The sequence below is a fragment of the Girardinichthys multiradiatus genome, chromosome 13, assembly GCF_021462225.1.
Source record: "Girardinichthys multiradiatus isolate DD_20200921_A chromosome 13, DD_fGirMul_XY1, whole genome shotgun sequence".
In the NCBI taxonomy this organism is placed as follows: Eukaryota; Metazoa; Chordata; class Actinopteri; order Cyprinodontiformes; family Goodeidae; genus Girardinichthys; species Girardinichthys multiradiatus.
Window position 1 is genome coordinate 36,007,144 of NC_061806.1, and position 23,658 is coordinate 36,030,801.

The 23,658-nt window shown below is 38.4% G+C and overlaps 2 protein-coding genes across 2 annotated transcripts in view; one reads left to right on the plus strand and one right to left on the minus strand.

Moving 5' to 3' along the window:
* LOC124879309 (solute carrier family 45 member 4-like) overlaps positions 1-14,682 on the plus strand; it is a 68,466-nt gene extending 53,784 nt beyond the window's left edge. Inside the window, exons 9-16 of the mRNA XM_047383800.1 lie at positions 1,399-1,670; positions 1,780-1,941; positions 4,782-4,881; positions 4,969-5,049; positions 5,133-5,263; positions 5,685-5,753; positions 6,685-6,839; positions 10,609-14,682. Of these exons, the coding sequence (XP_047239756.1) occupies positions 1,399-1,670; positions 1,780-1,941; positions 4,782-4,881; positions 4,969-5,049; positions 5,133-5,263; positions 5,685-5,753; positions 6,685-6,839; positions 10,609-10,789 (1,151 nt within the window). The 3' untranslated portion in view covers positions 10,790-14,682. The remainder of the gene's footprint in view (positions 1-1,398; positions 1,671-1,779; positions 1,942-4,781; positions 4,882-4,968; positions 5,050-5,132; positions 5,264-5,684; positions 5,754-6,684; positions 6,840-10,608) is intronic.
* On the minus strand, positions 13,280-22,923 carry LOC124879319 (G-protein coupled receptor 20-like). The gene is made up of 3 exons (XM_047383818.1): positions 22,637-22,923; positions 21,146-21,278; positions 13,280-19,778 (listed from the first exon to the last, which is right to left on the minus strand). The coding sequence occupies exons 1-3, from the start codon at positions 22,876-22,878 to the stop codon at positions 19,182-19,184; spliced, it is 972 nt and encodes a 323-aa protein (XP_047239774.1). The 5' UTR covers positions 22,879-22,923; the 3' UTR covers positions 13,280-19,181.
* Positions 22,924-23,658: the final 735 nt, after the last annotated feature.

Sequence of the window (23,658 nt, forward strand, 5' to 3'; positions counted from 1 at the left end):
ACCCTTTTAGCAGTCTTTATCAGTGTTTTGGTTTTTGAGTTACTGAATGCACACTTGATTAAAAATGAAAAAATTAGCAATTTTACTGTCTGTTTAGTAGCTAGACTCCTTTTAATCCAGGTTTAACTGGACATTTAGTTCTTAAACTGGGTCTTAAATGCCAAACAAAGAACTAAAACAAAAACGTTTTTAGAAATATCACAAACTGCTTTAAATGAGCTCCCTTTAGTCTGGGATACTTTTTGTTATTTAATAAGTGAGAGTTTTCGAATTTGAAACAGAGCTGATCTGGGAAATACCTCAACGGTGAACATTAGAAACCAATTTTAGCTTTGTGCTGTTTTAAAATTTGTGGAATCTATAGATACTTAATCCTTGCTACTATTCAAGCATTTCAAGGTTTTAACCATCTATTAGTTATACACTCCAAAGATGTGGCATTTGTGATAGAATGGAAAGAAAAAAATTCTAGTTTTAAACAAAAGCAGTAAAGAAGTGCCATGTAGGGGACACAGCAAAGATGTGGAACAAAGTGTCTGGTCAGATGAGACTAATGTTTACATTTGTGGCCCAAGGAAAACACTGCACATTGACACACACACACACACACACACACACACACACACACACACTCTCTTGTTTTGCTATATGTAGTGAAGACCATCTGTTGACTCCCATTGACTTCCATTGATTTTCAGTCATTTTCAACCCTTTCTATGCCCTAACCCCGACAATAACCCTAAACCTAACCATTACCAGTGCATGCTTAACCCTAACCTTAACCTAAAGTCAATTCATACCTTAGTTCTAAACCTAACCGTTAGCAAAACAGGTTGTGAGGACCAGCAAAATGTCCTCACTTTGGTACAAACGGTCCTCAATTTGATGGTGAAATCGGGAAAATGGTTCTCACTGTGATGCCAAGACAGGAACACACACACACACTATCTCTACAGTGAAACATGGTGCTGGCATCTTGGTGCGGATTGCTTTTTTTCAGCAAAGACAAGGAAGCTGGTCAGAGTTCACCTTTCAGGAGAGCAAGACCCTAAAAATACACCCACAGCTGCATTGGAATGGCTTAGATCAAAGCATATTCAGGTGTCAGAATGGTCCAGTCAAAGTCTAGGTTCAGACACTGATCTGTCTTACTGACATATTTAACAAAAAAGAATCTGAAACAAAATTCAGACGGAGGTCGTAGAAAGTATTGAGTATTGACTATATTAGATAAAATCCCAATAAAATATATCAAAGTTTGTGAAAAAGTTAAAAAAGAATGCATATTTTTGCAAGATCATTGTATATTATATTTTCAAATGTTGTTTATCAAAGCTTTAGATGCTATATTTTATTTCCACATCTCCATAAAACCCCATAAACCCTTCTTGTGTCCAGCTGCCAGTACAGGAGCTCCCATGCGACAGCCGCGCCGCCATCACACCTTCTACCGCCAACCGTCTTGCACTTTCTCGTACTATGGGCGTGTAGGAAGCCACCGTTACCGCTACCGCCGAGCCAACGCTGCTTTCCTTATCAAGCCATCTCGCAGCATGAATGATCTGTATGTAGTGGAGGCCCGACACAGGAGGAGGAACAGACAGAAGAACAGACACCGCAGTGGGAATACAAACTCCTCCAGCGGAGATACAGAGAGCGAGGAGGGCGAGGTGAGGACATAAAGCCTAAATGAGACTGTGACGGATCTGTATTGGTTCATGATGATTTACTCCTGATCGGAGCGCCTTCTCATTGGTTAAATTCTGCGTACATGCTCAGGTTGAGACCACCGTACGACTGCTGTGGCTCTCCATGCTGAAGATGCCTCCAGAGCTGCTGCGACTCTGCGTTTGTCACTTGCTCACCTGGTTCTCCATCATTGCACAGGCTGTCTTCTTCACCGACTTCATGGGACAAGTCATCTACGAAGGAGATCCTACTGTACGAAACTGACACAGTAAACATACTGGCTTTAAGGCACTTCTTTGGTTCTTGTAGTGGGGTTTTGTGGAGTAGTTACGCATAGAAAGTATCTTACCTGCAGTTGTCAGCACTGTGATCTCAGGTTTGAGAAACAGGAAGAAAGGGTGATGTCAAGATCTTTTTTCAAGGGAAAACTGCGGAAGATAGGCAGCATCACATAAAACCCAAGCTGAAGAAGTTACACACAAGATGAAAATCATAACTAAATAAACAGGACATTTTATTGTTTTGCAAACAAATGTAAGATATATGAGATCACAAACTGTGCCTTGATTAGCCTGTATTTAATGCAGAATAACATAGTCCAGGTATAACCGCTCTAAAATGTTTTAAAAAGAGCTGATTTAAATAGGTCCAAATGCCAACAAAGCAGGGAAATAATCATTGTGCCAAATTAGAAGATACATACAGGTAATAAAACCCAACAGAGTAAATATATGGGCTCATTTACCCAGACTGGTATACATACTGATAGAAAAAGTTTAAAATCTGAGTGTGTAAAAGTAGGGGATTTTAGAGTGGAATGTTTGTACACAATCTGATTTATTAAGCATTTAATAAGCCTCTATTCCCTCTAAGATAATGTAGTCCAGCTTTCACTAATCTAGACATATAAAGTCAAAAGTATCTTTATTTGTCTGCTAGGGGAGATATTTAGGTTAAACTGAGGGCATTGCTGCAACACACTACAGAAACATAAACAGGCAAGGTTAGTTTTAAGAATACATTAAGTATATATATAAATAAATAAATGCATCCTTGTAAAACTGAAACAAGACCAAGCAAACAGAAAGCAGCAGGAACCTTCTTCCTTTTGCCATCATCCTCATCGTACATAGATATAATAATATGCAGACATACAGTGCCTTGCGAAAGTATTCGGCCCCCTTGAACTTTTCAACCTCTTGCCACATTTCAGGCTTCAAACATAAAGATATAAAATTCTAATTTTTTGTGAAGAATCAACAACAAGTGGGACACAATCGTGAAGTGGAATGAAATTTATTGGATGTATCAAACTTTATTAACAAATAAAAAACTGAAAAGTGGGGCGTGCAATATTATTTGGCCCCTTTACTTTCAGTGCAGCAAACTCACTCCAGAAGTTCAGTGAGGATCTCTGAATGATCCAATGTTGTCCCAAATGACTGATGATGATAAATAGAATCCACCTGTGTGTAATCAGGTCTCTGTATAAATGCACCTGCTCTGTGATAGTCTCAGGGTTCTGTTCAAAGCGCAGAGAGCATCATGAAGACCAAGGAACACACCAGGCAGGTCCAAGATACTGTTGTGGAGAAGTTTAAAGCCGGATTTGGATACAAAAAGATTTTCCAAGCTTTAAACATCCCAAGGAGCACTGTGCAAGCAATCATATTGAAATGGAAGGAGTATCAGACCACTGAAAATCTACCAAGACCCGGCCGTCCCTCTAAACTTTCATCTCCAACAAGGAGAAGACTGATCAGAGATGCAGCCAAGAGGCCCATGATCCCTCTGGATGAACTGCAGAGATCTACAGCTGAGGTGGGAGAGTCTGTCCATAGGACAACAATCAGTTGTACACTGCACAAATCTGGCCTTTATGGAAGAGTGGCAAGAAGAAAGCCATTTCTCAAAGATATCCATAAAAAGTCTTGTTTAAAGTTTGCCACAAACCACCTGGGAGACACACCAAACATGTGGAAGAAGGTGCTCTGGTCAGATGAAACCAAAATCAAACTGTTTGGCCACAATGCAAAACGATATGTTTGGAGTAAAAGCAACACAGCTCATCACACTGAACACACCATCCCCACTGTTAAACATGGTGGTGGCAGCATCATGGTTTGGGCCTGCTTTTCGTCAGCAGGGACAGGGAAAATGATCAGAATTGATGGGAAGATGGATGGGGCCAAATACAGGACCATTCTGGAAGAAAACCTGTTGGAGTCTGCAAGAGACCTGAGTCTGGGACGGAGATTTATCTTCCAACAAGACAATGATCCAAAACATAAAGCCAAATCTACAATGGAATGGTTCACAAATAAATGTATCCAGGTGTTGGAATGGCCAAGTCAAAGTCCAGACCTGAATCCAATCGAGAATCTGTGGAAAGAGCTGAAGACTGCTGTTCATGAACGCTCTCCATCCAACCTCACTGAGCTCCAGCTGTTTTGCAAGGAAGAATGGGCAAGAATTTCAGTCTCTCAATGTGCAAAACTGATAGAGACAAACCCCAAGCGAGTTGCAGCTGTAATTGCAGCAAAGGGTGGCGCTACAAAGTATCAACGCAAGGGGGCCGAATAATATTGCAAGCCTCACTTTTCAGTTTTTTATTTGTTAAAAAGTTTGACATCCAATAAATGTCATTCCACTTCATGATTGTGTCCCACTTGTTGTTGATTCTTCACAAACAATTAGAATTTTATATCTTTATGTTTGAAGCCTGAAATGTGGAAAGAGGTTGAAAAGTTCAAGGGGGCCGAGTACTTTCCCAAGGCACTGCATTGTGCTTTCAAGTTTGAGCTAAAGCCCCTAATATCAAAACTACTGGAATTTTTTATTGTTTTTTTTTTTTTTACAAATAGAAATAAAATAAGTTTAAAAGTTTCATCTAAAAGATGAAGATGCTCACATCTCGTCTAAAAAGCTAATTTCCCTAGAACCGAACTATTACTTTTATGTAATTTATTTTACAGGAATGTCTGTAGGTCAAAACCAGAAACCAGAAAATATGACATTTACACTGTTAATCTGAATTTTCTCTTTCATATTTAATTTCAAATTATTTACAAAACTCACCACTTCTCCCTCAGGCTTCTGCTAACTCAACATCATTGGAAAATTACCACAAGGGGGTTCAAATGGGATGCTGGGGACTGGTTATATACGCCATGACCGCAGCAATATGCTCAGGTAGCTACACACATTTATATTTGAAATATTTAGCACGCTCTGTATGTTTTCACTGCAAGCTGTTATTCCGCTCATGTTTGTTTCCAGCTATTCTTCAGAAGTATCTGGACAACTTTGACCTGAGCATTAAGGTTATCTACATCCTAGGAACTCTTGGATTCTCAATAGGTAAGATGAACAATGGCTGGTGAGCAGAACAAGGTAGAATCTGTCCAGTTTAATTAGTAAACGTTTCTGTCTTTGTTCCACAGGAACTGCTGTAATGGCGATCTTCCCTAATGTGTATGTTGCCATGGTGATGATTAGCAGCATGGGCATCATCTGCATGAGTATCTCCTACTGCCCATATGCGCTGCTAGGACAGTATCACGAAATGAAAGAGGTGCAGAATCACTGATTTTAGCTCTTAAGTTTTCTTTTCTCCAGACTTGTAGCTTTGTCCGGCTTGAAAACTTTTTATCACTTTTTCAGAAAACATACAAAAACAGGGGTTCTTTATTTCTTTTTGATGCATACATGAATATGTTTTTACTTAAAAAAGTCTCAACAGCAGTGGTTCTGGAGGCTGGTATCTCATTTAAAGATATCAGATTAGTTCCTGACGTTGGTGTGGATAAATAAATACGATCAACATTTTTTTTGTATATTCTAATTCAAAAGACAATTCAATTATAATCATATTTACATTTTTATTTCTTAACCCGCACAGCATTTTTTGCATATTGCTGCATATTAATTTGAATAGTTGTGCTCAAGATCAGTTGTATAAGAATGATAACTGTGACTTTCTCACCTTTTTGCAGTACATCCAGCACAGTCCTGGTAACTCTCGCCGAGGCTTTGGGATTGACTGTGCCATCTTGTCCTGTCAGGTAGGTGTCCATAGTTAATTTATACTTCATTAAACACTGTAATTAAGTACTTGCGAAGTAAAAACAAAACCTTACTTTGCAATATACCAAATGGTTTTCACTAAACCAGACTTCTTTGTTTATGCAGTTGTACTTGTGCTGAACTGTACAAAGCAGAATTTCCCAGTTAGCTAAATTCCCTTTTAAACAAGATGGCGATAATCTGTAACGCTTCCAAATTTAGATTTTAGAGATTTAAAAATGTACACCTTCAGTATTCATTTCACAGAAAGATCCAGTGGTGCAGCCCCCACCACTATTATTGGCACCCCTTGAAAAGCTGTGAACTAAAGCCTTTAACTGATTATTATGGAGGCTTTGTGGCACTCTGCAGTTCCTATCCAGCCTTCTTTGTCAAATTTTCAATTGTTATAAACTATATGAACAAATGCAGGTGAGTAGATACTTTCTTGGAGCTGTTTCTTTACTTTTGAAGTCTCAACTGTTACACATATGCCTTATTTGAATGGGATGTTCGCTTGTCTTCCCCGTTTTGAAAGATCAGTGAACCAAAAAAGCTTCTGTGTAATAATTATTAGCCCAGGGAAACAGTAAGTCACTGGTTACCAATGAAACCTTCTGGACATGTTGATCCACAAAGTACACATTTAAAATATTCAAGTTAGTTTTATTTTGTAAGAGTGGTTTTGTGTGCCAAGGATTATGGCGCTGGTGATTTTTGATCAAATAATTTCTTTCTTTCCATATTGCATACATGCCCTCAAACTAAAGGCTGCATTATTCTAAACTTTTGAGCATTCAGCTGCTGCAAGGATTGGTTTATTGGTGTTTTGTGCATATTTATTAGTGCCACTAATCGTGAGGGATGCTGTAAACGACTTGTCAAAATGTTTTGTAGTATTTTGATAAAATTAAGATATTATTTCTGCAGGTCTACATCAGTCAGATCCTGGTGGCCTCAGCTCTGGGCGCAGTGGTGAAAGCTGTTGGCAGTGTAATAGTCATTCCCATGGTGGCCTCTGGGGGCTCTCTTCTTGGGTTCTTCACCGCCTGTTTCCTGGTCATTTACCCGACACCAAACAATGGGTGAGAAAAACGTTTTTTTCCTCTTATGTCAGGGGTGTCCAGTCTGTCCTTGGATTGACTTTGTGCAACTGCAATACAAGAGTGGTACAAATGTGGCCCAAAACCACAGGAAGTTAATGTGAATGGACACATTTAAAAAAGAAGTTAGGGGGAGATTTCTGCTGAGAAATTTAAAATGTTAGATCCAACTTTCTGTCATTTTAACATGTTTTTAAATTCATTGTAATTTATCAGTAAAGTGGACCACAAACATCTAGCTAGAGTGCACACATTCATTAAATGTGGCTAAATATAGCAAGTGTTTTGAAGGAAAGAGTGATCTAAATCACATTGTTGTTGTTGGCAATAGACAAGAAATGTTTCCTAGACCAAAAAATAGAAAACAATCCACTACACATTTACTGTATGTCTTCGTTGTAATGAGGCAAATGTGCGAGACTATTTTTATGTTTCCTTTTTCTACCAAAATCTGCTTTATTACAATATTGCACATTTAGTTTGTCGTTCAGCAGGTGAAATTATTATAGCATTATTTTTATATTAATTATTCTGCATGTAGATGTCAGAATGAAAGCATGATATAATATCATTATAAAAAAAAAAAAAACTAAACTAAAATGTGCTGTCAAAATTATCAGTGCATCTGAGGGCATCAGTTTGAGTTGGATGTTCGAGCAGAAACTTGTGCCATCAGAAACTGAATTTGAATTGTTCAGACTGAATCTGTATTTGTGTAATTTCAAAATTAAATGCATTGGTTTGAAAAGGATTTTCATCAAACTAAAACTGAATTCATTTGCTTTTAAAATATATTTTGTTGTATTAAAAATTCAGTTTGACTACTTTCACTTTCAGGTCTGTAATTCAATTTCAGTTCCAAAATTCAGTTTTTGGTGTCACACATCCGGGTCTTTGAGGATAGCCACACATTAATCAAACACATATTCATCGATTTACGTTTCACATCAGGTTAATTTTCCTTTACGGCATTTTGAACTGGAGCAGTGCAGCTACATGAGCTTGGTGGATGTCAATCATCTAGTCAAATGAGTATCTATAAGAAGCGTCATGTAAACAAATGATGGTCAAACAGTAACACTTATGCTACCTGTAGCTATTAGCTAAACATGCCAGATTAGCTTAGTTTGCCGCCGGTGTTACGTTGGTCTGCGTTTCTCTTGCCCTTACCTCAGCGTCACTTACAGGGGTTGAACAATGAAACTGAAACACCTGCCATTTTAGTGTGGGAGGTTTCATGGCTAAATTGGACCAGCCTGGTAGCCAGTCTTCATTGATTGCACATTGCACCAGTAAGAGCAGAGTGTGAAGGTTCAATTAGCAGGGTAGGAGCACAGTTTTGCTCAAAATATTGAAATGCACACAACATTATGGGTGACATACCAGAGTTCAAAAGAGGACAAATTGTTGGTGCATGTCTTGCTGGCGCATCTGTGACCAAGACAGCAAATCTTTGTGATGTATCAAGAGCCACGGTATCCAGGGTAATGTCAGCATACCACCAAGAAGGACGAACCACATCCAACAGGATTAACTGTGGACGCAAGAGGAAGCTGTCTGAAAGGGATGTTCGGGTGCTAACCTGGATTGTATCCAAAAAACATAAAACCACGGCTGCCCAAATCACGGCAGAATTAAATGTGCACCTCAACTCTCCTGTTTCCACCAGAACTGTCCGTCAGGAGCTCCACAGGGTCAATATACACGGCCGGGCTGCTATAGCCAAACCTTTGGTCACTCATGCCAATGCCAACGTCGGTTTCAATGGTGCAAGGAGCGCAAATCTTGGGCTGTGGACAATGTGAAACATGTATTGTTCTCTGAGTCCACCTTTACTGTTTTCCCCACATCCGGGAGAGTTACAGTGTGGAGAAGCCCCAAAGAAGCGTACCACCCAGACTGTTGCATGCCCAGAGTGAAGCATGGGGGTGGATCAGTGATGGTTTGGGCTGCCATATCATGGCATTCCCTTGGCCCAATACTTGTGCTAGATGGGCGCGTCACTGCCAAGGACTACCGAACCATTCTTGAGGACCATGTGCATCCAGTGGTTCAAACATTGTATCCTGAAGGCGGTGCCGTGTATCAGGATGAAAATGCACCAATACACACAGCAAGACTGGTGAAAGATTGGTTTGATGAACATGAAAGTGAAGTTGAACATCTCCCATGGCCTGCACAGTCACCAGATCTAAATATTATTGAGCCACTTTAGGGTGTTTTGGAGGAGCGAGTCAGGAAACGTTTTCCTCCACCAGCATCACGTAGTGACCTGGCCACTATCCTGCAAGAAGAATGGCTTAAAATCCCTCTGACCACTATGCAGGACTTGTATATGTCATTCCCAAGACGAATTGATGCTGTATTGGCCGCAAAATGAGGCCCTACACCATACTAATAAATTATTGTGGTCTAAAACCAGGTGTTTCAGTTTCATTGTCCAACCCCTGTATGTTGCCTAGCAACCGTGTTAGCGTGAAGCGCAGAGCTGTGAAGCCGAACAAATGGAGCCTGAAGGTTAATAATACTGTCTCTACTGTAAATAACTACAGGGTTTTTATTTACCCTTTTACATATTGCTGATGGCTTATAATGCTGTTTTGTTTTAAAATGTTATAGTTTTATGATATTGTTCATTATTCAGCCATTTAAAATTTTCAAAATAATATAATTTTATTATAAATTTTATAGCTCGAACACGAACACTTGTGCATTTAAGCGATATCTTGATTAACCGAGCAGATATTTCAGGTTTATACAGCTACATTCTCATCTAAAAACATTGTAAAAGTTAATTTTGTTAAACAAAAAGCACAGTATATAAAACTTTGTTCATAGCTTTTCTCTCTCCTCTGGCCTTTGCTAGTTCAAACAACTTCAACCTGCAATGAATCATGGGGATATGCCTACAAATGTGACCTTCAAGGATGTAGCCCCTGAATTTGGACACAGCAATAGTGAATGACATCCTTGTGAATCTGTTTGATTAATCTGAAATACATTTTCAAAACAAACTAATTCAGTTTAAAACTTCAGTTTCAGTTTAGTGAAATTCATTTTCAAACCAATGCATTTCATTTCAAATTACGCAAATACAAATTCAGTCCAAGCAATTGAGATTCAGTTTCTGGTGATACAAGTTTCTGCCCAATATAGATGGTTGAAACATGGACACAACTGAATAATTTTAACAATGATCACAAACACACAACAAAACTCAGTTCAGAATAGATAAAATTGCTAAGATTTTGGAATGGCCTTCCCAAAGTACCAATCTCCATTACATTTAAAATGTGTGATAAATGCTTTTAGGTCAACTAGTCTAAATGAACTCTACCTATTCTGCCAAGAAGAGTTGTAAAATACACAAGAGTTAAGTTGGAAGCTCATTGATGCCTACAAAAATAGTGCACGTTCATGTACAACTTGCAAAGAGATCTTTAACCACATGTTATTTTCAGTTCATCCTGGAAAAACAATAGTTCAAATGCATTGTTGATGGCAAATATTAATATGACATTAATACCCACTATGACTGCATGTAAACTTGTCCCCCAGACTGCAAGGGCAAGGTTCAAGAGTGCAGGTAAGGGCTGACATGAGATAACATCCTAAATCTACCTAGCAACACCTGTAAAGCTAATCTTGGAGGCCGTTTTCCATCTGTCTAGCATCCGGCTGTAAGCTTTAATTCAGAAACTAAAAAGGATATTTTTCCAGAATACTAACAGAATGTTTCTGTGTTTTTCAGGGAGGCGAACTCCACCAAAGCATCAGAGAAACAGGCCTTGAGGACTGTGGAAAACCCGAGTAGCAATGAAGACCCGGTTAGCGTGGTGATAGAGAAACCTAGCTTCCTGAAGCTCAACAAAGAGGGAAAAGCAGCCACCACCACCACTTCCTGTCACATGGAGAACGAGTCTGCTCTGTGATTGGCTTGTGAAAACAACTAAATTGACCATTGAAAGTAAATCATTGGATGATACTAAAATGTGCCTCCTTCTGGAGTTAGTTTGGCCCACTCTGGCTGTTCTCTTTGAAAGATTTTCTCTGACACTAATAATTCAATCTGCTGTGAAGGCCCGTGTCACATTAGATCAACTGGTCCCAGTGCTTCTTCTGCCATCAGCAGAACTCAGATCTATCTGTACATCTGAGACATCCAGAAAGGAGCAACACTTTGGTCGGTGTTTTATGATGAGGCTGTTTGTGCTTCTCAGGGCTTTTTGAAGGTGCTTCAGAGCAGAAAAAACATAAGTTGACTTTAAAACAAACTGTAACACCTCTTCATCCGGGTTCAAATGGACATCTTTACTCTGAACACTGCTGATGAACATTAGTCCCCAAAGCTGCAATCATTACAAAATAAAATGCTGAAAATTGTTCTTCCTCAGTCTGGAGTCAACTTGATTGAACTTTTGCTTTGTTACGCTGAAGCTGATGGATGTGTCTGTCTCCAGCGGAGGCACTGCGTTCCTCAAAGCAACACTGCACTCAACTTTGCGGGACTTTCACGGCGCTCTGTGACAGTAGCTTTAAGACTCTAAAGACTTTTGGAAGAGGTGCTTCTGATCCTTTGAGCTCAAAGTCTGATTCCTGGGGAATATTTATCAGTCTGCCCCAAGTTGATTGCAGATGTTTTGCTTTTTCTCTCTTCCACATTGCAGCAATTCTATTTTTGTCTGTATCTGTTAATTGCATGTTAACTAATATGATCTATCATATGATCTGCTCAGAAAAAAAACAAACATGTTTATTTGGTATAATTCCACAAAAGAAAAAGCAAGATGCAAGGTATGCACTTTACAGGGCATTACAATCCCAAATATTCTACTGATAAGTCAGAAAGTTTTGATTTATCACAGCTAAGCTACATGCTGCACGTTTTATAAGCAGAGAAGACGCAAACCAAACTTTGGGTTTTTTTTGCTGTAAGCACGCCAGCAAACTGGGCTGAGTCATTTTTTACAGTGCATTACAGGATTCAGCAAGAAAAAGACTTATTTAAAATCTCCAAATCTCTTTTTGCAGGTTTAGGAGGAAAGCCGAAGGATGGCGACCAGACAAATGCAAAATAAATCTGTGTTAAGGGTCGTGATCATGTTTTGTGTTGATCATCATTGATGGGCCAAATTTAATGAGTGGACAGAGTCTTTGCTTTCTACTTGTGACACTTTGTGTTGATGTCGGTTGGAGAATAGAGAAGCATCGGTGAAATATTCTAATTTTGAGAAATCTACTTGTTGCTGAGAGTTGGAGAGAGGAAGATCGATTGAACTGAAAGGGGTTTTGTTAGGGGTTTGGAGGTTTACCCTCTTGACTTCAGGATAGCCAGGTATATTATGTTCTAGTTTGGGGCAATTGTAGCAACATCTGGATCGATTACGAGCTTTTTCTGTGACTTGGATTCAAATTTTCTGCTCCTAGATCTCTTAGAGGTCTTGGCCGTGGTGTGGTGTGAGTGATGCCCAGAAATAAGCCTTTATGGGATTCCGTAAATACTTAATATGAAGTAGACATTTCTGTGAGCTGCAGGTATAAAACGGCAAAATTAATGGTAATGGCTGTATAACCTGAGGACAATTGTAACGTGTTGGCGGATAAAAAAGTGAGATTAGCAAGTAAAGCCTTACTTTTACCTGTTTAACATCCAACCAGATTAGATTCCTTCTGTATTTTCAGGTAAATAATACACCTTGCAAAACTATTCACACCTCTTGAATCTTTTTCACATTTTGTCACTTTACAACCTTGAACGTCAATGTTTGGAGTCATCGTCCTGCTGGAAGATTAACTCTGTGTTTTGCAGCCTGTAACAGGTTTTATTTTAATATTGTCCTGTATTTAGCTCTACCCATCTTGCCATGAACTCTAACCAGTTTCCCTGACTCTGCTCAGCAAAAGCATCCCCCCTGCATGATGTGGCCCCCACCATGTTTCTAAGTGGGGATGGTGTGTTTACGCTCTTCCACATGGTTCGTGGGAAACTGCAAACATTTCTTTTGACTTTGTTTCATCATTTGATTTCTTCTTAACACTTTGTCATTGAGGAAGTTGGTCGCACTGGAGACGTTCAATTGGTAGGAATACTTTTGCATCGCTCTGTAAATTCAGTGAGACTCAGAGATGAGCAGAGAGGTATTTTTGCTTCTTTGGACAATGGAAACAAGACATGGAACAATGAGAGATAACCATAGATTCTGATCTGCTTTTTAAATGTAATCTGTAACCACAAGGGCAATAACATATTTTAGATTAAATGCATGGACACACAATTTCACCAGGGTTCTGGATGTTTGCATGCTACAGCAGCAATTTGCACATGTAGAACACCAAAGTGTGACTATGTACAAATTGCTGAAGCTCTTTTAATTTGTTATCCCAACAGATGAGGGGACTATTTTCAAATAGATGACAGGATGTTGTTTTTTTTTTTTTTTTTTGGGTGAAAACATGCACTTTTTGAGCTGGGCATGTGCTCGGTCTGCACTCTAAAGAAGCATGTGACCTTTTATTTCCTAGTTTTGCACAAGCGGCGGACAGCATTTGTTGTCACCTTTCAAGCAGCCAAGATGCAACATGAAGCTCCTTTTTTTAAAATGATGACACTCCAGGCTGTAAATACTTGAAGTGCAAGTTGAGTGTTTCTGCTCCAATATAGTGAGAAGGTGTTACAAGGTTGTTTTTCTTTTGCCTTTTTGATGAATGTTCAGACAGCACGGCCCCTTCAGTGGCCTGCTGGGAGATTGAGTTCTTAACCTTTGATTCCATCTTGTGACTTAAAATGAATGTGAGCTGTTTCAGCTGAAATCATTCTAGTTTTGGATGTTCAACAAGCCAGGATGAGTGTGCTGACATTGCACAGACCTTGCACATGAGAAGTTTAAAAATAAAACAGAAGCAACACAATGCAGTGGAGTTGAGTTGCAGAAGACAGAACTGACTGAATATTTATTTTTTGAACTTTTGTGTCTGTAAATGACACTTTTCACTTAGCTTAACTTTTGTCTACTGAAAACTATTTTATCTGGTGTCATGGGAGATGTCACAGGAGTAAACTGGACTGTGTGTGTGTCTCTGTCGGGGTGTGTGCTGTTCACATTTGAAGCGAAAGACGGCTTTAGAAATTGTCATCTCAATGTTTGTTTTTGGTTCATGTTCTTTTTTTTTTTTTTGCAATCGCCTGGTTTACAGTTAACTCTGGAAATGTCAGCTGCAATACTGAAATATAAGAGTCTCTGTTAGAAATATCTACTGTCTTTGTAATTGTTCTTCAATTTTTTGGGTCAGAGCCACATGCAAAGTTCAGCTTTTTTAGTGGCCACCATGTTGGTTTTCCTGATCGCTGCATGAATGTGGAGACTGTGTGAAGCTGTTTTTGTTATTCCAGCAAGCAGCTGTCAGTTTGTCCAACCGGTGTGGCTGGGCCTCGAGTGTTTTGTGCGGTAATACTGAAGGAGAAAAATGCCTATACACTTTGATTTTAATAGAGATTAAATCGAGATGAATATTTAAAGAATGGGAAAGCAGTGAAACACCGTGGACTATAAAAAAAAAAAAAAAAAAAATATATATATATATATATAACATGCCTTGTTCATTGAAAAGATGTAAATATTCATATTTCTCTTTTAGTTTCTTCTCTTTTGCTGCTATAAAAGAAAGATGATTATTTTTGTTAGTAGTTCTGTTTTCTATATAAAATATGTATATTTCTCTCTGTAAATATGCTTGATCCTTCATAAAGTAGGACTCTGGATGAACACTGTATGGAACGCACCTTTAAAACCTGTTAAGAAGTAAACAATCAACGACTTCTCTCTTATCCTTTTCATGTTTTATTCAAAAGGCCAAAAGCCCTTCCCACCCAATGATTGTTGCTTCAGTTCACAATTCACAACAAATGTCACCTTAAGCCATTTTATATGACAAACAGGTCCAGTATATATTGTTTACTTACATTATTTATATAGCACATTTAAAAAAAGAGGGTTGATCAAAGTGCTTTATAAAATTAAAAAGCATTAGAAGAGTTAAAAAATTCAATAGAATCAATGAAAAAGACAAGTTTTTTATTTTTATTTTAACAAGCAGACAACTCAACGTAAAAGACCAGATGGGACTCAAACCAAACTAGAGTTAAAAGCTAAAGTAAAAAAGTACATTTTTAGGAGGAATTGGAAGAAATGTACAGACTCTGCATCATCTGGCAGGCAGTTAGTGTCTAGGAGCCACCACTGCAAAAGTCCAATCCCCCAATTGTTTAATTTGAACCTAGGCTGCATTAAAGTATCTGGCTGGCTAATCCTGGTGATCATTTGGGGATATACGACCCGATCCGTTTAGTTAAATAGATGCAAAACCATTAAAGACTTTTAAGGTAAGTAAAATAATTTAAAAATCAATTTGAAATCGGACAGCCAGCAAGTGGAAATGAGCAAAAACTGCAGTGACATGATTATGCCTTCTGATACCTGTTACTGCAGCATGTTGGACCAACTGCAACCAATCAAGTGATGACTGGTCAATGCCAATGCAAAGACAATTCCTGTAGTTCAATCTTGAGGTGATGATAGCATTAATACGTTTTTCAAAGTCTTTGGACTGAAGAAAAAGATTTTGCTTTAGAGATTGAGATATGATGTTTCTGGTCTGTAACTGGTCTTGACAACTGATTTTACTTCTCTAATTTAAAATAATTATCTAAAAAACCACAATAAGAAGCAATAGGACCAAATAAATCCGTTAGTGAGGGTACATTTTCTAAATACAATGACTTCAGTTTCAATTTTGGGAGAGAGTTTTGTGGCGAGTCTTTTACTTCTTGAAGGCAATTCAGTAGAGGCTGCAGTGAGGCAGATACATCCAAATTACAAGGAAATTGTTCTTGGATATCATCAGCATAAAAAAAGAGGAATGTACTTCCTGAATGTCGATCCTAAAGGCAGCATGTAAAATGAAAACAAAAAAGACCTAAGATCGACCCTTGGGGTACACCACAACAGGTAGGGGCGGAAAAAGATGTCTCCTGTAGAAACAGAAAAAGACCTCTCTAACAAATGAGATTGAAACCATGCCAGAACAGGGACTTTTAGAGTAACATGTTTAAGTCTAGGCAAAGGAACATTGTCAAAGGCTGCAGATAGATCTGAAATAAAACTTTTAAAAGGGCTGTCTCAGGCCTTAAAACCAAACTGAAACTCTTCACAAACACTAGTATCTAAAAATGTTTGGCGTTGCTTGAAGACAATTCAATTCAAAAATACTTTATTAATCCTAAAGGGAAATTAAATGTTGTTATAGCTCATATTCTTTTACCCTTTTCAAGATTTTAGACAGCTGGTAAGGCGCAAGATGACAAGGGAACATTTGGCAAATGTGAGATACTGGGCCAAATAATGAGAAGTACTTGCTTTGAGAGATGTGAGAAGAAGATATCAAATGGGGCATTTAAAGGTCTTAAGTAACAGGGAATGACACAGGCTGAAACTGCAGGAAAACAGATAAGCAGTTAAAGGGTGGAGGCCATTCTAGCCCATTCATGAATTTGGAGGGAATTCAGACACATCCAGAGCAGTCAGATTACCATACCTGCACCATTTCAATGGCTGGAACCTTTTTCATGGTAACGACCCGAAAAGTTGACCTGGAGAAGAGACATTTGATGGGACAGCAGGGCACAGAGACGGAAGTGCCCTTACTTAAATATAAACATTAGGGTCCAATTTGCTCAATATTGGCTTTTTTAATAATAAAAGCTAAGTTAGAACATTGTTGCACTGAAAATATCATAATGCATTGTGCCTTGATCATACATCTTTACATCTCTCTGTATTTACCACAGCTCCTAAAGAGAACCGAAATAAAGAACAAGTGGTGAGAAAAAACAAAAACAGAGAAGTAGGCAGAATGTCACAAGATGCTGAGAAATTGGACATATAAGCAGATTTTTTTGTCCATGTATATTACAGGTTGTCAAAAGTTTTCCCCTACTTCCCACTTTTGGACCAGTTTCTGTCGGTGTGAACACAAAACCTAACAAAGCAAAAATAATCACATGTAAAGATGCAGGATCCATGACAAAAAACACAAAATATGAGGCAAAAACAAATAGTCATGCAAACATAAAAGTTTGAATGTGAGATTTATTGTTGCATTTCAACCCCGCTAACTGTTTGCACCTGTTCAGTTGTACAGAAAGTGTATTTATATTTTAATTCCTGAAATATAAACAAAAACTGTTATAAATATTATTTCCTACATTTTCTTTGTCTTCATCATGTTTTGTAAAATGACCAAAAAATAAGTAAAAGCACGAAACGAAATGTTTGTCACCAATCATTGCTATGTTTTTAAACTCTACAATGAGTAAATATAGTTTTGATATACTCTCTGTTAGGAAAGAATTTGTAGGCTAATGATTCATTTAGATTTTAGGACAATAAATGACATTTCTTTTTATCAAATTCAGAATTACAGAGATTTGGATTGCAGAATAATATAAGAGATGCTGAACTACTTGCTAGATGAGTAAAGTATTTACTGCTGATTCAGAGACCTTTTGTTCTGCATTATCAGGATTTACGTTTTGATTTTTTATTTATCTCTGATCAAAAATGTTTTAATTCGGCATCTTGGTAGCAGCTGACTTGTTTCCCATGATGCAGCTGGGTAAGAATGCTGTGAGAGAACAACAAAAGCAAGAAAATCTTTGTTTTGCAGATTCCGAACCCGCACACAGTCTGCGATCCCATCAGTTCGTGCTATAGGGAAACCAGAGAGGGAACCTGAAACCCATGCTCTGGATATTTGAGTGTCTGACCTAGACTCTTCATGTGACAGCAGGTCCTGCTGATGGTAACTCTGTCAGTGTGAGAGAAAGAGAGAGAGGTTCTGACGTACAAGTTTACCGAGCCCTGACATTATGGCAAATGAACTATAGTAACCTGCTTTTCCTTTGGTTTTGGAGAATAAAATGCATAAAAAAATCAATTAAGTAAAATGTGAAACTTTAAGAAAATAAATGTTTGATATAAAATCTTTACACTTAAAAATATAGTTATAGTAAAAACATTGTTTCTCCTATTTTGTTTTCTTGTTTTTCTTTCTGTCTTTATTACTATCCATTAATATAACTATTATTCATCCATCCACCATCTATCCAGCTGCAGGGATACGGGGGGGGGGGGGGCTGGTGTGAGAGGCGAGGAGCATCTGGACAGGTCACCTGTCCATTACTGGGACACACAGGATAAACAACCAGGCACATGCACACTCACTAAAGGGCATCATTTGGCACATATTATTGTTATTATTAGTAAAATTGGTCATTCAGCTTGTTCCATCTGGCAGGGAGACAAACAATGGAAATCTGCCTAAGGTGCTTTTTACATTTGTGTTGTTCAAAATGATAATTAATGCATTATTGTCCCTCCTCAGCAAATAAAATAAGTAAAATTATTATTATTATTTATGGTTTGTTGTATGTGAATTAAACAGTACTTATGAGTTGGAAAATAATATAAAATTCTGATTAGGTTAAATAAATTACATTTGTCAGAATATACAACATGCCAAAGGCAAAACAGATAAAAAAATAAATTAAAAGTAAAAGCTGAGTCAGTAAACATTGCACTAAACGTTTACCCATTGAGAGCAAACAAAGCTATCCTGGTAACATTGAAATAATATAAAAGGAAACAACACCTGAAAAGAGTGGGAGAAACATATTCAAAATATGTAAAAATAAATAAAAAACATCCAAAAAGTTGTGTTTATCATTATATTTCCACATTTGTATGTTTTGCATCTGTTTTTACATACATTTTTCTTCTATCTCCTGATTCTTTTACACATCTCTTTATTCTTACTGCCTTAATAAAAGATGAATTATTTTTCATGGCTTTGTACACAGCAGTGTCGATGAAGGTGGAGGCTGCTGTCTGCTCATAAACTCTTTAATATTTCTTCTCCTGTCCAACGCTTATTTAAGATATTTAAAGTTGCTCTAGACAGTTTTAAACATCATGTTTGATCTATTATATGCTCTCTAAACATCTAAAATCACGAATGCACTTAGAGTGCTCTATCTATTCTTTTTTAACGTGGTGAGCTTGCCATTTCTAACTGGACTTGACTCTGGTGTTTACCTGAGAGAGTGATAAGGTCAGAGCTGATTCTAAAATAACCCTGCAGCACCATTCAGTGGTGAATGAGGATAAGGACCTGTGATTATTATGTCCTCTCCTTCTCGCTCCTTGAGTCTGGATGAGTGTTTCTCTCCAGGTTCTGGTCAAGAATGTTTCATCTTTGTAGACCTCCTCTCTAAGCCGACCGGTTCATGTTGGCTGCAGAGATCACTGTGCTGCTGAGAGTGAGTGTAGCCACGCTTTGAGCTATCGCCAGGGCCGTACCCGAACATTTCTTGACTGAAGTCTGCTCCCCTTCTCCGCCGCTTGAAATTTTCGCCTCTTTGTCCTCGTCTCCCCCTCCCCTCGTCCTCCTCCTCGTCCTCCACATCCTCCTGAAGCTGTCTGTCACGAAGCAGTACACCACAGGATCCAGGCAGCTGTTGAGGCTGCTCAGGCTCACTGTGATGTGATAGGCCAGCACATGGCCCGGCCCAAGCTGCCCATCACCTCCTTTTACCAGTCTTACCTGGAAGTAGACCAACATCTGACGGAGGTGGAACGGTGTGAAGCAAATGGTGAAAACCACCAGGACGGTGGCCAAAAGCCTGATGGCACGAGTCCTCCTGGCCCTGCTGCGCTGAGGCATCAGTCCGTGGCTGGAGGAGAGGAAACAGGCGACGCGGAGGGTGAATCCCACCACGGCCAGCATGGGGAGGAGGAACTCCAGAACTGTCAGGTAGAAGTGAGTAGGGAGGTGCACACAGGAGGAGCTGAAATTTAATGCTGTGGTCTGCAGGAAAGAGAAGAGTGAGATCCAGCCATGTTATATTAGTGGGTCATTATTACCAGACTTTGTTATAGCCTCCCTTCTTTATCCAGCCTCACATTTGTTTTGTGTTTAGTCGCAAAAGAGGTGTTTCCTTGGATGAATCCAAAATCTATATCTTATATGTGATATTTGTATCATGAGACAAAATGTCAGCATATGCTGCTTCAATAGGATTTAGACCCGGGAACTGCGAGGACCATGTGGTGTTTGGAGATGTGTTTGGATCACTATCCCGCTAGACTCCAACCAGTATTTAATTTAAGATCTCCAGGTGTTTCAAATAGTTCATGATATCATGCACTCTTTGAAGAGTAACAGGCCCACAGCAACACAGATCCTCCACTGTGTTAAACAGTGGGCATGAGGTGCTCTCCTAGATATTCATCCCTCGTTTTTCACCAAACCCACCTGTGTTTGTTGTCGAAAAGATTAGTTTAGGTCTCAGGTGAAAAAAGCAGACAAACCAGTTTACTTTGGTTTACCAAACTCCAAGTGTTTCTCAAATCTTTAATTAACTTAAAAAGTAAAGAATAAACTACAGAAATACTTAGGTCACTCTTGTTTTATAGGAATTATTAGGTGTACCAATAGGTGTTGCAATAGAGATGTTCTTTTTCCCACTGGCAAAATGTACTCAAGGGTTGGATTTTTCTCAATTTTTCAGGGTGAGGTGCTTCTTGCAATAAAAAGTGAATTTATTTTTAAGGATTTTTTCAATATCATCGGAAGATTCAATATGAACCAGTTTCTCCTGTAAAATACCTTGGTTAGAAACTGCTGCTTTATAATTAAACTGAATTGAACTGCACATCTGAAAGGAATATTCACCCACAAGTTGGAGTTGTAAGTTACTTTCAGAACTTTTATTAGCTAATTCTTTGCTTATTTGCTTAGCTTGTACACTGTTCTATTCAGTTGCTATTTAAAAATACATGTTTTCTTTCCCCTTTTCAAGACAGAAGTTCCCCAGGAAAATTACAAAGAATTATGAAATCAGGATCAATGTTGTATGAACTCAATATAGGTTGAAACATTACTTGTAGATTTCAGTTTTTTGCTTTAAACTTAAAGTTAAAACATGTTAGATTTTAGAGCCTAAAATCGCTTAATAAGATATACATGTGATGTGTAAACTAGATCACTTGTTTACAGCAGGTGGTCATCTGCCAAACAGAGATATAGATGTTAAGATATGAATCTACATCATAATGTTGATGAAGCATTTAACCTAAATAATTGTATGTTTTGCCTCATTTTTCTTATCTGGAGCACTATGACTTATGATGTTGTTTATTGTCTCTGTTTGATAGTGTTGTGTGAAGCTTCACCTGGAAAGAGTAGGTGACCACAACTGCAATGAACCACACGGTGGCACTGACGCACTTGGCTGCTCCGGCTGTCCTCCATCGATGTAGAGTGCTGGCGGCGTGGACAACAGCAAGATACCGGTCTACACAGATACTGAGAAGATCAAAGTTATTCATTATAAGTTTTACTCATACTTGGTAATAATTCACCAACTACCCTGGGTGGCCTGACCTCTTTATGGCTTTTAATTGCCTAGATCTTTTTTAGTTTTAATTGTTGAAAATGTTTGTCCCAAATCTCCATAGGATTACCCATATGCTTCATGACATTAGCAGTAATGTTCTTCTAAGCAGAAGTATTCATCAAGGCTGTCCTATCAGCCCCGTGTAAATCATTGCTGATGAACCAATGCCATTTCTTAAAAAACTTTCCATATATTTATAGTTTTGTAATTATAAGTAAGGAATTTATCACCACTCAGTTTTCTTGTTTTTAAGCCATTAATAATGGTAATATATTTTCCAAGAATTCATGTCTTATTCTAAACTCTTGAAAAAATGTTGTGTTTTAGCTGTTCATAAGTGTGATCTAAACCTAATTCCCAGCATAACCATGAAGGGTGATTAAAGTACATTGGCATACAGTGAACCCTAATATTACTAAAGGGTTGAAAGAAACAGTGACATGAAAGCCCAAGGCAGCCTGGCTTAGGGGGAGCAGCAAGGCTAAAAACAAAACGGTATGCAAGCTGTGGCTGCAAACAACTTTTCTTTTGCTTACTGGTATGTCCAGTCACTGTGCTCTGCACAGTGTAAGCATTGTTAGAAAAAAAATGCTGTATTGGTGTCTGATATTACAGCTTATGATTACTTTCAAGCAGAGCTTTACAGTATCACAATAGCAATATCAATGTGTGCAATATCACAATGACAAAGGACTGCTTAGATGCAATATTTGTTGGGATTATATTTCAGGTCCCATACATTCAAATTATGTATGTCAATGATATTTCTTGGGCATTTGAAAATACCTCCTTTGCTCTTAATGCCCACACCTGATGTAAATTATTAGTGACCAAGATGCTAAAGCTCACATAAAGTGGTGCATGTGGACTCAGTGATAAAAGTAAAGAGTCAGGAAAATAAGGTTTAGTCATAACCGATATCTATCTAAATGCATATTTTACTTACACTGAGGAGTCATCAAGGTAATTTTAGCTAAATTTGACGTTTCTTTTATCTTTTTAGGTTTCTGCTGGGTCACGCTGCAGTACCCTTTGGCCATCACAAGAGGATGCTGCAGCACCCACTTCACACATAATTGCAAAGAAATCCATTTTTATCTAAGGAGTTGTGCAAAGGTTTGCAGTAAATATGCTGTTTTATAAATATACTTTGACATCTTCAATGTTTGTTTTTTTTTCCAAAAATAAAAATCCCATTAAAAATGTTGTACTTGTTGCCAAAGTTGTGAAACTAATTTGCTTTCAGAGTTGAGGAAAATCCTTGCACCTGGTCAGAAACAGAATGCTGCAGTACATGTTGACAAAGTAGCTGAAGGTGTGGACGTAGGAGCAGGCCACGCAGCTGCCACCACTATGGTACAGGGCGATACGGGCGGGCAGCGACAGCGCCACCAGCAGGTCAGCGACGGCCAGGTTTATGGTGTAAACCACAGAGGCTGAGGAACGATTGGAGGTCCCGCAGAAAACATAAAGAGCCAAACTGTTGAGGACGACACCAACCACTAGCATCAGACAGTTACAAACCTGCAGCAAGGAGGGAACGATGCGGTCAGGCTAAAAAGGTTTGATGTGTTGCATCTTATTTACATCTGAATGTTTGTAAAAGGCTGAAAAAGTAATGGAGGAATGATGAAATCCTCACTTTTATGCTCTCAGTTTTCATCTTACCATCAGAAAAACCCAGACAGAATAGAAGTCCTGGTACAGTTGCAAATCCAGGTGTGCCAATTTGTGCAAGTATAGCGCCCCCCACTGTGGATCCCAGGTACTGCAGTTAGTTTGGGATGAGGTGAGATGGGGGAGAGGGTCCCCAGTGGTGCTGGAGGAGCTGATGTTAGGTAAGAGGAGCTCCATTGACTCTAAATGATGAACAACTGACAGGAAAGAAGATGTATAATTGTTGATGAGTTGAATAATGTTGGACTTTTCTCAATGTATTCTTATGACTACCGACTTAAATATGATTACTTTATATTATGTTTAGACAAAGAGTGTTTTCTCAAACCCAAAGCCAGACATAAAACACAACTTTTGATTTAAGTACAACAACTAATTCAACTCGTAAACTAATTTTCGGCTTTAATTACATTCCTGCCCATTAACCAAGTATTTATCTGAGAGCCTTCAACAGATGAAGACCATAATGTGCCTTGACTGCAAAGAAAACAGATTCATGCAAGAGTTTATAAATAAAAATAATAATTTTTTTGCAATATAAATAAAATGATAACCACAATTATGCAATAAATCCAACACATACAATTAAACCAAGTAGAAAAAGTGTATTTA